Here is a 17,681-nt window from a genome sequence, read left to right as displayed (position 1 = left end):
AAGTAATAACCAAGATTAAGTAAAATATAAATCGAGAATTATATTTCACTCTGGCGGGTACGCCGAATAAACCTTAAGGCTGAATACTAATTGCAAACACACCACACGCTGTAGTAGCATATATTTATAAGGGGATATGAGGATTTGATAAACCATACTCAAGATAATATAGATAAACTCATGGTGTATTTTAAAACAACATAACGTCAAAACGTTAAAAAATAAATGAAGTTGTTATTTTAACAAATACACATATCATTTTCTTTGATCAAATATCAATGTCATCCAGTTAACACAGCAGTCATCGGCACTATTAAAAGTCATTGGATTTGGATGAATTAATATGTTACCTGTACGTCTGATATGTTCTTTCTCATACAGTCATAAATATTACATAGTATTATTATCAGTGGAGGGGGGGACTAAGCCAAAATTGAAACTTTAAAAAAATGTTAGGCTACGGATCACTTTACTTTGAATTATTCTAGCCCCCTCCTAAAAATTCAAATAAATGTCCACTTGTGCGTGCACAAAATGATTACATAGGTATACAATTAACTGTTAAGTACTAAGATAAACTAATGATGAATACAATTGAATATTTTACATGAAGAATACTTAACATTTGTGCTACAGCGTCGTAAAACTGACTAATTTTACTCTCGTGAGTAATTTATAATAAATAAAGGTTACATATTATATATATATCATATTATAAGCAGGGAATTGTGGATTTGCATCCTGTGGCTTACTGACTTAGTTAGGCAATAATATCATAATGTATATACGAGCATAAAGAGCGTTTGGCCTCGGGATAGATTATAAGTATATAGTATTTTTTTTTTTTAATAAATAAGTTGTAAAAAATAATTCACACCACCACTGAATAAATATATGTTCTATGAATGTTTTTTTTCTAATTAATTTAAATAAACCTGTGGTGGAAATGGCCATTAGGTGATATTGACAAGACTAATTACATTATATGTATAATTTGTAAGTGTAAAAATTAGTAAATTATAGTAAAAAGACTACTTACTCGTAACTACTAATTAATACTTATAATACGTTAAGGAGTGTTTATATTTATTATTGTTGAGTAGATTGGCAATTTGATTGGGATGGAAATATAAAGTTGGAATCAATAAAGCAAGTGATTATGGGAGCAAAAAAATGTTTTCTGTCTTGTACGTATAAACGGCATTCGGTAAAAATATATTTAATGTCGCGATACGGACTCTGTAGACAGTGCATATTAGGGTGTCGTTTTTGGCCATTTAAAAACTATGTAAAATTATTATGGTGTGGCTGATTCTTAATCTAGTATTGTCAGTATTGATGACTTTGAACATTCTTGAGAATTCGAGAAGAAAAGGTCTGTAATATATATTTAGCTTAGTTTTGTATATCTTAGTAGATTGAGACAATCGCTGTGTATGCCATGTAAGCGTGCATTTGTAAATTGTTTTTTAATTTAAGATGTATAGTATTAGTATATCATTGCGTGAGACAATTTTAGAAAGAAATGATTTGGTCGGTTCATTTTCAATAATGTTGGAGTAGCCAAGGGTCCATCTATCAGTATTATATATCTTGAAAAACACATTCACATAATTTTATTAGTGTACTTCAATAAATCCAACGTATGACAAATAATAATATAATATTTAATTAAAATAAATAATTTGTCTATGCCTACATTTATAAGCTCTTACAACATGTATTATAATTATTTATCAATAACAACATAACAAATATTACTATATATTTATTCTCATTTTAATTCTGAACTATACATTTTACGAATAAAGATTAAATATCCAAATTTTTAACGAATTGTTGAATAAAATATGTATTATATTATCAACATAATAAAAAAAAAGATTATTTTTATTTTATATTTATAAGTTCCTCGTAGTATTTTTACAAGTATAAAATAATACTCTTCGATGTTATTAATTATATTCAATTTTCTCAATTACTAATATTAGGCAAAACTACGAAAGCTAAAAAAAGTGAAACATTTTTTAAGAAATTTTTACTCGTGCAATTTATTTCACTTCTTTCAAATCCAGATAGACGTAGTAGTAATAATAATACGTAATAATACCACTGTAAATACATTGAATTTATTATTTCTTCAGTTCAAAAATAAAAACAATATAAAATAAACTAACAAAATGTTTTCTACATGTAAATTATGTTTTGTCAATTTATAATTACATTTTTTTTTCAAATTTATTTATACCTACAATAAATGTGTCAAGTGTCAATCCAAATGTTTATTGAAAATATTTTTGTACCTGGCTACCGCCGTACCGGGTACGTTTATAAAATCATGATACATATTTGTAAAATAAAATTAAAAAGTTCTTTTTGTACGTTTTTATAAAACCTAAACCGAGCGTTATGTAATTTATTAAATATATACACCACATTTCAATAAAACACAAGCAATTTATCTATAATTTAATATTTAATGTGAATATCAGTTTATAGACCGACCACCGAAAATCCGTCTCTGCGTTTCATCCCATTCAATGCTGACACGACGCCAATTTTTAACAGGATTTATGGTCTTGTATAATGGCTGTTTTTGGAATTTGCCCTTGACACATAACAAATAAAATGTTTTGAATAAAATATGCACATGATATTATTTATTCATTAAAATAAAATACAACATAGAACTAAATGAATCAAACTTTTAGTAAATAATCCCACTATACATATAAATATATATGACATTAAAATAATATTGCACATTTTATACATTATAATCTATAAGTAAATTAATTTTTAAAAAAAATCATATAATTTTTAATCATGAATGATAATATTATGATAGATTGTAATTTATAATGCAAACGGCAGTTTTCGATCATTTTAAGCATAATAAGACAATGGATAATTATATTGCTTCTAATTGCAAATTTTTTCTATTATTTCATATACACTTTTATAATTTATTATATACATTATACACATCATGTATAAGATCCATACTATTTATCATACTCGAGGAAAAATATTCCTCACTTCAGCACACACATTTTAAAAACTAAATTAACTTTTGATTTATAATAAAAGCAACCGACCTTATTATTTCACGTTTTAAATTCCAATGCAATCTAAAGTGTTATCACTATAATAATTTTAAATTTAAAGGAGCGGTAGGGAAAAAATGCGCAGAGAGATGAAATTATTTCAGCGCGTTTTGCTGAGAATTAATCGATTTGATTAAACCCACCGCGGCTAACGTGAGTTCCAATGGAGGGTTGACGTGCAGCTATTTCATCGGATAGTATATAACATTAGATATGTTTCATTATAGCAGCTACGGTATGATGGTATCGCTCTACAAACGGCGCATGAGCAGATTTTTTTCAAACCGCTTAAAGGTCTATCATACCCGTGACCGCCACTGGATCAATGTGCGAGCAAAACGTCCGTTATAATAATATGCGTATACATATAATACAATATTATGAATCTGTGTCGGTTTGCAGTATATTTATACACGCAGTGTCGATTAATTATTGCCAACATGCAGGATGACGTAATTTATAATAATTAATATTCACTTTATTGTGGTGGCGAAGGGAAAAAAACGTAATTATTTTACCGGGTCCGCGAATGGTTTTGATGGTATGTCGACGGGAATCGGACGACCCTCTGGCACGCCAGAAGTTAGTTCACTCATTGTTTTTGAAGTGCTGTACACGAAGGTGCAAACCATGTCCCGCCTGTCGGCTGATACGTCATCGAGACTGATCTGAGGACACTTGAAAACCCTGGGTCTCGTCCTCAGGATATTCGATCTTGCATCTGCTTTCTCTTTGTCATACTCAATCACTTTCTGTAAAACCATGCACATTTATAGAAAACCATTTACAGCGTGTACACAATATATTATATTCTGTATGCGCATTACACATACGACCTTTTGTACGGTTTGAGTTCAGACCGATATTCATCTATACGTATAGGAATTATATATACGTAGGTACACACAACACTACTTATAGTGGTTACTGGTTAGCGCAAGAATAAATAACTATGCAGATAAAGGTTTGATCCTACGCAAAAACGGTATACTATCTATTATTATTTTATGATATACCTAATACATCACAATAACGCATTTATATGCATATAATATTATAGTAGATGCAGCTAAAATATGTTTATTTTTACTTATAATATATTTTTTTTCCTTTGTGTGGATTAGTTAGACACAATGGGGGTCTATGCTCTATGGCGGTTAAAGTCATCCATTTTCGATACTATCTAAAAGATTTCTTTCTTGTTTTTATTATCTTCTAATAGGATTTTGTGGGCTAGGTTTCTATTATTACTAACTATACTCGCGCAATGCTAATTCAGACTCGTCTTGTAGGCACAGCTTCGAAATCTGTGCATTTCGCTAATAGCCGTTTAAAATTTATTAGGAATCGGAATAATGAGATAAAAGGATACTTTATACAATAAAATAGTGCGGTTTATCCATTAGGTTAGTTTAGATAGGTGAGATGAGTAATTTTATTTATTTTTGAAATAAAATCCAAATTGTCCTAATATTCTTAATTATATCAGATAACTTTTCCAAGAATAAAAATAATTGAAATGATATAATTTAATATTGTAAGTACCCACATGGCCACATATATCATACTTTTGGATTGTTTAGTTTTATCAACAGATTTAACTTTAAAGTAAATAATTTTTCCATTCGTGCTTTAACGCAATGTATATACGTACCTACCAATTTAATTTTGTAAAACTGCTTGTATTGCCTATACCATCTATTTATGGGCATGTATAAAAGTACACAAGTGTACTATAAAACGAAATAGTTTAAAAATAATACAATTTATACTACATGTTTTTAAACAATGTATCCCTACCTAGTACCTTAAACACATATAATATGGGCTATATTACATTAAAATACGTCATATTATAAAATAATAATCATATATTATAATATTCGGGACCGGATTTAGAAATGCGGAGGCTACGAAAGACCCTTACACATTACTTATTAACTTTCTTAGGCCGGATATTTCAGTTTTCACAGTGTAATATTATTAATATACAATAAATTATCTACAAAATTCGATGAAATAATTAAATTGATATAATTTATAACCGATCGAAACTCTATGGTGTTTATTTATGGTTACCTACATTAATTTAAAATAACAAGAGAAATACAGTTAGTGAAATCCCAAAGTTAATAATTCGAAGTGAATTCGATTCCCTTGAAATAATATACGTCCAAACTCAATAAAAATGTAATCACGGGAGATATAGCACTATATGACCCAAGTATTTCGAAGAATATAATATCGAAAATGGCCTTAGACCATGCGATATATCTTGTTTTATCTGTCTGTCTCACGCGACGAAATCATTCAACTCCTAAATCTGTAGACTATAACTCTGTAATTGAACCTGAATGGGTTCGTCACGGATTTAAAAAAAAATCAAATAACAATACGTTATCTCTATTTACTCAATGGTTTTTAAAAAAATAATCGTAATTTATAACTTTTCTAAATCGTTAAATAAAAGTATTTACATTTAATTTTTATAGCTTATTCAAAACTCTCTGAACCATAAGTATTATAATATTATGTAAAATTGTAAGTATTAATAATTTCTGCTTAAAATTTTTCAGAATGTGTTGTAAAATTCTGTCATGTATAAAACAAATAATAAAAAGGTAGGCAAATGAGTACCGTTTTGCTGGAAATTTATTATTATATATTATATTATATTATATTTATCATTATATACAAAAAACGATTCTGTGCGCAGGTGGTCTGTCAACCTGTATCACTAAATATATTTCGTGATATGTTATTTGATATAGCTATTAAAGTCATTTATTTTACTTTTAATATTACGGTAGATTTATTTAGGTTTTAATTATTTTCCAAAAATATTGCGTTTAATAAATTATTAGTATATTATAATTTTTATAATTAAATATATATTTATATACCATATTATATTATTTTTACTAACTATATCCTACTGTAAATACTTAAAACAGTGCGATTTGGTTTATATATCTGCAAAAAATTGCTTCAGTATAAAAATGTCCGTATTCCATTAATTTTTTTTCCCGAATTTTAAGAGTATTATTAAAAGTATGAAGTAATTTTTAAAAGAATTTTTTATTGCCAGATATAGCAATTAGATTCAATTTTTACTACCAGATACCATCTCCAAAGTTAAAAATTAAAGCATTTTTATTGCCCCTAAGGCGATAATAGACAGAAAAAACAGGCGTATGTAATTTGCGCCACATCTAAAAATTGATTTTGATAATTTGCGTCTCATAAAACGAAATAAAAGGGCATTTTGTAATCTGCATCATCTTGTACTTTCAAAAATTGTAATTTGCGCCATTATTCACCTTATTCATATTGTAATTTGCGCCACTTTTAAACAACTAAACATTTTTTTTTTTTACAGATTAACATATTGTAATTTTATTCATCGATCAATCAAGTTAGTTTTAATATAATACATTTCTAGAAAATAATTTTAAAAAATATTAAATATGTACAATTCCTATTATTAAAAAAACATATAAAATCAGTTATATTACAATTATATAAATAAATGTATATCAGTTTACAATAATTAAAAAAAATTTTTTACAGATTATTTGTAATCATTGATTAATCAAGTTCGTTTTAATAATTATAAATTTCTGGAAAATTATTAAAAGTAATAAAAAAAAATATTAAATAAGTATAATTCCAAAGTATAATTTTTATATATTAATGCAAATTAACAAAATTAATTTTTAGATGTGGCGCAAAATATATGTTATATTTTTATATTTTGGCGCAAATTATATACATACTTAAATTTACCTATTGGTGGCGCAAATTACAGGTAATATAATTGGCGCAAAATACCATCTTCCAAAAAAACTCACATGCGTCATCGTAAAATCAATACACTTATCATTCCGCTCACAATCTAAAAAACGAATCCATCACATAATTTTGATAACCAAAATTATTTTTTAAGATAACAGTTATCATTAAAACAATATATTGTACTTTGTACTGATTAAAACAGTCATTAATATTATTAATTATTATAGTTAAATTTCTTTTAATTTAGAGCTTATAGTAATGAAATTAAAAAATATTTATCTATTTGGCCTAATTGACTACCTAACTTTATCTAATTCATAGTATTTTAAAACTACATTCTTAACATACATTTAAAATAATTAACTTTATTTTTTTAAATAAAAACATTCATAATTTTAAATAAATATTTTTTCTTTAAATCAATATTATATAAATAAAATAGACAAACATAAATGTAGATATAAATATTATAATATAACCAGGTATTAAACTAATCCTAACTTATTAAAAAACAACTGATATTATTATATAGATTTAGTATATCAATAACTAATAACTAGGGAACGGATTTAAATGCTCTAAAAAAACAAGAAAAATGCCTTATAAACATACGATTCAATGCAATAAAAAATGCTCTTAAAATTATTTTTAATGTTGAAAAAAATTTTTAATAACATAAATTGTTATTCTTATATATTAATTTATTATTCACATAATTTTCATAATTTTCTAGTTCTTCTATCTTGTTTTTTCACCGAAAATTATTTCCAAAAAATGAATATACAATTTAGATAGATACAATCGTTATACCTTGTGTGTCATAATAGCACTGTATTATCAAGTACTGCCTAGTTTTTATCGAATTTTATAAATTCCTTTATAAAAATGAATTAAAAAAATAAAAAAAATGTCTAAAAATGCTCTAAAAAGCAAAAATAATACAAAATAAAAATTACATTTTTTAATTCCTTGATCAGTCGCGATAAGTCAACCATCGAAGCAAGTCGTTCGTTAATTGTCGCTCCGTATCTACGTTTTGCTATCGCCTTTTGTATAATGCCGGCGTCGTCTTCGGGCGGCGACGACAATCGTCCGCACGCTCTTAACAATTCAGTCGGTAAAATAAAAAAAGCATCAAATGCTTCCAGACCACACAACACGGATCAGGAATGGACCACCAAGACAAGTAAAAAAGCATCTCAATCTAAGAAGGTATCAACTCCAACTAGCCCTATATCTCCCACTCTACAGCAGATTAAAAATAATCCACCAGTATTAAATATGCCCAACAATACATTCGATTACGACATTTCGTTATCTCATTCTACTAATGACACGGCCTCTAATAATATGAATATAGATATAGATTTATCGCATTCTACAACCGATCACGCTAATGTTCCCGTTTCCGCAAATACAACATACACCGCTGATATTTCAAACACTAATATAAATTACGATTCCAACGATATACAGTCCTTACGTAATTCCGAACAACTTAATAAATTTTTCTCCGCGGATTATAACGGTCCGTTCACTACCATTGCGGAACATTCAGATATCAACCTAAAAATTGATCACTGGCACCCGTTAAAATATGCAAAAATTTTTTCCACCAATTTCATTGGCATCAACAACATCAAACCAATTGGTCATAAAAAAATCAAAATCACCTTCAATACTAAAGTTTCAGCCAACAACTTTCTCACCTCCCCTCTACTCGCAAACATTGGATTTACAGCATATATTCCATCTACGCTTATCTACTCTTTCGGAATTATCAGAGTCGATAGTTCCCTAACCGAAGAAGATTTCTGGGAAGGACTTGATAACACAGTCCGCGCTATTGCCTTCAAACGCATTTCAATCAAAAAGGATAATGTCCTAACGCCTACTCGTGTCGTGGAAATAAAATTTTTATCCCCCAAAATCCCAGATGCCGTATCAATTTACAACGTCATTTTCAAAATTTCTCCTAGCGTCCGTTCTCCCATACAGTGCAATAACTGTTTGCGATTTGGCCACACGGCTAAATTCTGTCGCAGTAAATCCAAATGCAGCCACTGTGGCTTAAATGACCATTCATTAACTACTTGCCCTTCAATCAACGCAACAGATCCAGTTTGCATCTTCTGTAAACTCCCCCACCTCTCCACTGACCGGAATTGCCAAGAGTGGTCATTCCAAAGGGATGTTAAGAAAATTATGGCTACGGAAAACTTACCCTTCCGCGAAGCAGTCTCTCTCAAGAAAAATAATTACTCCTCAAGTGCATTTAGCTATTCAAATATTGTTAATAAACAGTCTGTGTTAAATCCTTCTCATCAAGTTCCGGATACCTCCACTAACTCTTTCCCCCCGTTAACCTCTCAATCACATTACCACCATACACCTCATAGGAAGTATAACAATCATTCTTCTCACTCTAAACAAAAACAATTTCACGTTCCCAACCAATCTAATTTTTCCCTACCAAATGGGCACTTCATAGATTATGCTAGTAAAAATCGGTCCCAGGATCCCAAACCTCCTCAATTTGATCTAACCTGGGTCAATGCCTTCTGCATCAAACTCTCCGAATCCTTATCCAACTCCCCTAGCCTCTCTCCCTTATCTCCCTCTTCCCTTCAAAACTTAATTGAATCATCCCTTATGTCTTGTCTCTCGATTCCAAAAATCTCCGTTATTTCTTCTAATGGTCAATATTCTACAATGGAATGTTCGTAGTCTTCCTGCAAGACTACCTTCTATCCAACACCTCGTATCTTCCTATAATTGTTCCATAATACTTATTTCTGAGACTTGGTTACTTCCATCCCGTAATTGCTTTATTCCTCATTTTAATTTATTCAGACAAGATCGAGTCGATGGCTACGGGGGCGTCGCAATTGCCGCCCATACCTCACTTAATGTATCTTTAATAGAAATTAAACCCCCCTTAAAACAACTTCTCTTGGAAAATAATATCGATTTAATTGGTCTAAAAATAACAAATATTGACGGTTTACCTAATACATCATTCTGGTCCTGCTACAGTCCAAATGATTCACCTATCCCCTTTGAAGTATGGTACTCTCTCTTCCAACTCACAGATCACAACTCTTTCTTTACAGGTGACTTTAATGCCCATCACCCAGCCTGGGGTTCCACTACGTCCACCAGACGGGGTAACTTAATCTACGATGCGTTGAACTCTTCTAATCTTAATATACTTAATAACGGCTCACCTACGCATGTAGGCAGACCCAACTCAACCAATTCGTGTATTGATTTATCCTTATCCACTCCAAATTTATTCTGGCTTTCAACCTGGCGCATTATAGACGATCCTAACGGAAGTGATCATTTACCTATTATCATATCTGTCAATGTTACAAACCCTAACTCCTTACCAAATAACAGATCTACCTTACCCAATTATCTCTCCCCCAATCTCAAATTTAACCTCAATAAAGCTGACTGGCCCCTTTTTTCTCAACTCATCAATTCCTCTATCCCTCTTCTCAACACTTACACATGTCCATTAAAAGATTATGAACAGTTCACTCATATGATCTTAGATATTTCTAAGAAAACAATTCCTATCAAACGTAATAACCTTAACAATTTCCCTCCCTCTCCCCCGTGGTGGAACTCCTCCTGTTCCGAAGCAGTTTCCAACCGCAAATCCTTATATAAAACCTTCATTCGCTCAGGCTCCGTTCAAGATTATCTTACTTATCGCAATGCCAGCGCTGCAACCACACGTCTCTTAAAAGAATCTAAAAGACTAGCTTGGAAACAATTTTGTACGAACCTCAACCCTTCTTCATCCATTCAATCTACCTGGACCACCGCTAAACGCTTTCGCAATAGTATTGTTACTCGCTCTCGTCCTCACAATGACAGTTGGTTCAATGATTTCTGTTGTAAAGTAGCACCATGTTATGTCCCTTCATCTTCTGAAGCCTTACATAATTCAATTTTGCCTGCCTCAAATACACTTACTAATCACATAATCTCCATGCCTATAACCTTAAGTGAGCTAAACGCCGCCATCGCCTCACGTAAATCAATCGCCTCCGGCCCTGACAACATTTCCCCTGTTATGCTCAAACACCTTCCTACTAATGCCGTCGAGTACCTCTTGAATATACTCAACAAAATTCTCCTCCTCAATAAAATTCCTGACTCCTGGAAAGAGTTTATAGTCATACCTATTCCCAAAGCCAACTCTACCACTGCATTTAGGCCCATCGCCCTGTCCTCAGCGTTATGCAAAACCATGGAATTTATTCTAAAAAACCGCCTAGATTGGTGGCTCGAACATAACTCTATTCTCTCTGACAACCTATATGCTTTCAGAAAAGGAAGAGGTACACTTGATTGCCTCGCAAATTTTTCGAGTAAAATATACCAATCTTTTAACAACAAACATTTTTTACCTGCAGCCTTTATCGACATTCGTGGTGCCTTTGACTCTGTCCATATACCAACTCTCCTATCTCACCTTAATTCACTCCAACTACCCCCTATATTCATTAACCTTGTCTCCCTCCTGTTTTCACATAGAACTCTAAAATTCACATCCCCATACGGCTCTACAAACATACGCTCCACTTACACAGGTCTACCCCAAGGTAGCTGCCTAAGTCCCATTCTTTTTAATTTGTATATGAATTTCATTATTAAACAACTAAATACACTTGGACATGAGTGCCTAGTGTATGCTGATGATCTTGTCATATTCTCCTACAATTCAAATATCGATCTCGCTATTGACTCTTTAAACAATTCGCTCAATCTCCTACAAAACCTTCTATCTTCTTCCTTTTTCTCTGTAGCTCCCGAAAAATGTAAGGCCATGATTTTCACTAGAAGACGTTACCTTCTCTCTTTAGATATCACTATAAACGATTTTCCAATTCCAATTGTCCAGAACATAAAGTATTTAGGACTAACACTAGACTCCAAATTACGCTGGGCTCCGCATCTTCAACATCTCATTAAATTTACCTCTCTTTGGGCCAATTTCCTTAGATCAATTTCCAATACGTGGTGGGGATCACATCCCTCCACACTTTTAATCATTTACAAAGCTGTTATAAGGTCCAAACTTGACTATGGATGCTTTTTATCAGGCTCCGCATCCTATTCACATTGGAAAAAAATTAATAATCTCCAAAACTCCTGCCTTAAGTCAATTATTGGTGCCCTTAAATCTACCCCTAATGCGGCCGTTGAGATCGAGACGGCATGCCCCCCCTTTAATATCAGAAACAGATGGTTGGCTGGCAAATTTCTACTAAAAAACTTCTCCCTTCGTCATTCCACAATATTTAATTCCTTTCTTGACATATACTTCTCCTGGCGTTACGTTAAAAAATCTCTCCCAATTCTTGCCTCCACGGCATACTCCTTATCTTCAATCCGTAATTTTGTTACCAATTCTAAAATATTACCCTTATATGAAATTAATTATTTGGCTCTCTCCTACTCACCTATAGTTCACACCAACAGACATTTTCTGAACTTTACTTCCAAGGCACTTAAATCTATATCACCCATCATCGTCAACAATCTTTTCTTAGACTACATTCAAAATAATTTTCCAAATTCCACCCTAATTTATACAGATGGTTCAGTTTCCCCTCTTTCGGCTGGTTACGCTTTTTTCATTCCTGACTTACACATCTCCATGTCTAATAATCTACCCTCTTCTGCCTCATCATTCACTACGGAATGCTTCGCAATATTAGAAGCCCTTTCGACCATCTCTGCCCTCCCCCCCCAGCAGTTATCTCATCGTCTCCGATTCCTTATCATGTCTTCTTAGCCTCTCCTCCGATTTTTTCAATTCCCGTCCTTCTCCTATTTCCATTAGGATCAGGCAACTTCTATATGAACTTACCCTTTCAGATTTTATAGTTGAATTCCTTTGGGTGCCCGGCCATTCTGGTATAAAAGGAAATGAAATAGCGGACTCCATTGCAAAATCTACCTCCTCGTTCTGCTGTCCTTCTCCTACTCTAATTCCCTGGACCGATTTTTGTCCCTTATTAAAATACCATATTTATAATTTATGGCGCAACCAATGGAACGGACTAGCCCCCAATTATGCCTCTTGGTACAAAAATATCTCACCATCTATCCCCTCTCACCCTTGGTTTCACAACCTCAAATTAAATCGTAAAATAATTACCTCTTTTTCACGTCTAAGATTTGGACACACCTTACTACCTTCTCACTCTTATAAACTTTCTCTCAATGACTCTCCTTTATGTATGTTCCACGTTCACGATCCCATGATTTGCGATATCTCACATATACTTTTTCACTGTCCCTCTCTGGTTCCCCAACGCAATACCCTCTTCACCCTAATCCACTCCTTTAATGTCAAACTCGACACTCAATCCATTCTCTCTTCACCAAATGTACCAATTATTACCTCACTTATATCCTTCATCAACCAGACTGGTTTAAAAATTTAATTTATTTGTAATATTATTTTTGTTGTTAATATTGTTTTCTATGTAATATTTATAATCATAATTGTCGAAGCTAATTGTTTACAAAGTTTCTTTTAATATAAAAAAAAAAAATTCCTTGATGTATGAAATAAACTTTGTGGAAAGCAATATTTTCGATAATTTGCATTTAAATTCGTTCCCTAGTAATAACCAATAGGTATTCATTTTATAATATTTTTTCAGTAGATAAAATTCGCATATTTAAAGTAAATTTGTGTGTGTACTCTATTACCCACATCAAGCTTTCACAGCTACTACTTCAAATATATTATACTTACGTATTGTTTGAATCATTAGCAGAAACCAGGCATAGTCCTCGCTATTACTTAGTATTCTATTTAAGTCAAAACTTTTATAGAAAAGTTTAAGTTTAAGACAATACTGCAGTTCAATATTTAAGTGCTTTAGCGCAAGAATTGAAATGAATTAGTCTAATTAGTAAGGCTGTGAATTGTATGTACTTAGGAAGAACATTGAATTAAATTTTCAAGATTTTTAAATTACCATTAAAAATATTAACAAACATTAATAAAAAAAAAACATAGCACAACTCAAAAATTTCAAATATAAGTATATAAATAGGTATATCAAAAAAAACCAAAATATTTTGAAAATTGCATTGATTTTATAAAATTATAATTTAAATGTATGATTAATATTTCAATTCTCTAAGACTATTCATTTTTAAATCAAAAAAAAAAAATTTAAAGCAATTGTTTTGTATAAATATTTAAAATATTCCCTTATACAAAAACGATAAAACAAAAAATGACATGAAAGAATTTAAAAATATGCAATAAGAATGCAAAATAAAAGTTTCAAATTTGAATTAATTTTTGTACTACAAAAGATATTTCTAAGCTCAAAAATATATAATAAATATGCCACTGAAGAAAATAATGCAATATTATTGGATCTATAGATCTTGTATATAGGTTAGATACATAAATAAATATATAGAGATATAGATAGACAAATAAATATGAACACTAGGGAAACGTGTGTTGGCAGACAAACTCAATATTTTTTTAATAGTCGTAAGCTAAAATAGGAAAATAAGAAGATATTAAGTGAAGCAGTGTCGGCGGCGTTGGATAACCAAAATTGTCAATTAATAATTAAATACATAATTTGGCGTTAGTAAATACCTAAATCCAATTATTATACGACTTTAATATGTAGTCAGTGCATTCCAATCGAATAATTTACCAGACAGATACGCTTCTCGTATTATTATAATTATATGTTTTGCATACCTCGGTGGGATAATGACTTGTGGGTTGCTGGCTATTCAAAATGGGCTTCGGATGGCAATCGAAATCGAAACGCAACCTTTGTGCGTACGGTATCGTCTTGAGTGTCTCCACGTTACAAAACGACTGTGGTGTCTGAAAATTTGTATGTTCCGCGTCGGCTTTGAATTCGTATCGGTCCCAATCGAAAATCCGTTGTCTCTCCGCTAGGAAAGGCCACATAAAATCCGAACGATTAGTCGTATCGAAAGTATTTGTCATCTGAAATCTGTGTAAATTACGTAACAGTAAACAAAATGTATAACAAATTATTATATATTTATTATGCGTAAGAATAATTTCCAGTCATATATATCGATTTCACAATACCAAACATACGTCCGTACGTCACCGGCACAGCCCGATAAACAATGCTGTTGTTGTGCATCATAAGTACACGGTATTTATGATGACTTTCAATCAAGCTAATATATACACCACCTGCTTATTATATGACTTGTCTTGTGCAGCGTAATCACTTTTGTGATTTTTGACGGTTTTTTTTTTTTTAAATATAATTATCTTTTCATCTGACTGTAAATACACGCAGTTTCTTGTAACGGTGTTTATTCGTTTATAGCATAAGCCAATGAATATGCGCTACTTCAGCAGGTGAGAATGATTGCAAGAGTAATTGAAAAATTATACAACCAAAAGGATATTACAATATTATTATGTACATACATAAATGTATAAAATACATAAAAATGCTTTCTTGGAATCGACGGAGCGAAAATACAAACAAGAATAATACATAATATAATTACGAAAAAGCGGTCCTTGGTTTTATATTTATTTTCTGTGTATAGCACCTCTTTGCTCCTGATAAAAATAGTTAATAATATCGAACTTAAAATACGAGTAAATATAATACGTATTTTAACGATATTTTAATGAATATAAAAACCTTTTTTATTATTTTTTTTTATTGAGTCAGGGATTGCAGTTTAATTGGAACCAAACAATACTCAGAAAACGTATCGTTTACAAATTTTTAATCGCTAACATAACATCGCTTATTATTATTTTTTTCTTTGTGTGTACAAAATACAATATTGTAAACATGTTTATTCATTTTAAGCGATTCACGCGTAGACACCGTATTGTTTTGCTCAAGATTAATATTTAATATAGTAATATATGTTTGAATCATTTTGATCAAACAACATAATAGAACACAAATCACAATATATAATATTAATACTTACATGCTATAAGTAATAGCATAAAATCATACGAAGTATTTAATTCTATATGATTTTGTATACGTTTAGTATACGTAAATTAAATTATTATACCTAAACATCGAGTAAAATCACCATAACATTTTTAATATAAACAATTCTTGTATCATTTTATTGTATTAAAAATGTTACATTATGTAATATCCAATAATATTATAAAATCAATAAAATGTATTCTTGACCAAATATTATAAGTTTTTACTAGCTTGATGCATTTAGAAAGTATAACTCAAATTAAGTTGTATTATTTTTTAACTTGTAAGTATTAGAAATAGATATAGATTAATGGAATCTATGAGTTGGTTATATTATATTAATTTTTTTTATTACTATTTGTATAACTGTATGCATAAAATAAGTTCACGGTGGCCACAATTTACGACTTATTAATACGTTTAGTGATTTTATTTTTTCGTCCGTTGGTAATAGCCACTATTACTATTGGGTTAATTTTTCGGTATTTTATAAGACTTATACAATGCGTTTCAATAATACAATATTTTTATCACACGGCGTTATAGATAGACAAATCAGGTACATCAATAACTGTCATAGGTCCATTTTCCGATAGAATTATTTTCTCATAAGTATGATATTTTTTTATAATAATATATAATGTATATTTAATAGATCAAAATACGATATACGTCAATAAGTACAAATGAGATAAAATTAAAATATAGCATATTATTTTAATTATATTATAATTTATTATTAAATAAAATTGTAGACACAATTTAATAAAGTAATTAATTATAATAACTATTATATAATATTATAAGTTATAATAATAGTTACAAATATAACTTAGCGTAACACCACTCACGAGTAACATAATTCATTTAAACCTTACAACAATTGCATTGATAATTTTTTTGGACATTATCTGAATACTTTTGTCTCTTACAATTTGTTGGATATCCGTTAAAAATTAATCATCAATATTTCAAAATGGCCACTAAGTTAACACCAACAGCCAAAACTTCAAAACAATCCAAAATTATTTATTACAGTTTGTGGGATATTTTTGGATAGATCCTATCATCTTTTGTCGGAGCTTGTTTCATTTTATACTAAATGTACTATGTACAATGTACATGGTAAATGTATTACCCGACTTTTCCCGGGTTAAAATTAATCTATCTTTCTATCGTTTTCCATTTTGAATCAGTTGAAATTTATATTAATACAAACTACGATAATTAATTATATGATTTTCCACTTCTTAACTCTAAAAATATTTTTGACATAAACACAAAAAAACTAAAGATAGATTCAGTGAATGTTAAAAAATAGACGTAAATCCAATATTTTTATTGTTAATAATTTTTAAGTGTTTACATCAAAAACATGTCTAGAATTCAAAAAACAGATCATAAAAAGAATAATCAAACATTGTAATTTATTGTCTTCATAAGTATTTGAATTTAAAATTTGTTTTTATTTTTATATGTGTAAATATTTGTTAAAAACGTATAAGTATGCCTATACGACTATACCTCTGGACTGCTACTAATCATAACAGTTATATAATTATAGGTTACGGATTATATAATCTGTAAATAACAATAACCATTAATTTAAATAAACGAAAAAATATTCAATTTTTATGGGTTATATGTTAATTCAGATGTGAGCCACCTTAATGCTACCATAAGGATTGAAAAAATAAACTATAACCACCCTCTGAGTCTCAAGTAATATATTGATATAATTTTTGTTGAAAACAGTCCA

General features: G+C 30.3%; 2 protein-coding genes across 2 annotated transcripts; one reads left to right on the top strand and one right to left on the bottom strand.

Moving 5' to 3' along the window:
- Nucleotides 1-2,230: 2,230 nt before the first annotated feature.
- On the bottom strand, nt 2,231-14,925 carry LOC132917578 (uncharacterized). The gene is made up of 3 exons (XM_060978374.1): nt 14,668-14,925; nt 3,626-3,859; nt 2,231-2,608 (listed from the first exon to the last, which is right to left on the bottom strand). Exons 1-3 carry the CDS (start codon nt 14,923-14,925, stop codon nt 2,489-2,491), a joined length of 612 nt encoding a protein of 203 aa, XP_060834357.1. The 3' UTR covers nt 2,231-2,488.
- LOC132918499 (uncharacterized) lies at nt 7,959-9,629 on the top strand. Its single transcript, XM_060979753.1, has one exon. It carries the CDS (start codon nt 7,959-7,961, stop codon nt 9,627-9,629), a length of 1,671 nt encoding a protein of 556 aa, XP_060835736.1.
- Nucleotides 14,926-17,681: the final 2,756 nt, after the last annotated feature.

This window comes from Rhopalosiphum padi, chromosome 1, assembly GCF_020882245.1.
Source record: "Rhopalosiphum padi isolate XX-2018 chromosome 1, ASM2088224v1, whole genome shotgun sequence".
Lineage (NCBI taxonomy): Eukaryota > Metazoa > Arthropoda > Insecta > Hemiptera > Aphididae > Rhopalosiphum > Rhopalosiphum padi.
Note: the sequence above shows the minus strand (reverse complement) of the source record. Positions and strands in the feature narration are given on the sequence as shown.

Coding starts and splice junctions, on each gene's coding strand:
- LOC132918499 (XM_060979753.1), top strand. CDS start 7,959: ATGCCGGCGTCGTCTTCGGGCGGCGACGACAATCGTCCGCACGCTCTT.
- LOC132917578 (XM_060978374.1), bottom strand. CDS start 14,925: ATGACAAATACTTTCGATACGACTAATCGTTCGGATTTTATGTGGCCT. Junction 3,860..14,667: donor CAAGTCATTATCCCACCGAG/GTATGCAAAACA, acceptor ATGGTTTTACAG/AAAGTGATTGAGTATGACAA. Junction 2,609..3,625: donor CAAAACCATTCGCGGACCCG/GTAAAATAATTA, acceptor TTATGTGTCAAG/GGCAAATTCCAAAAACAGCC.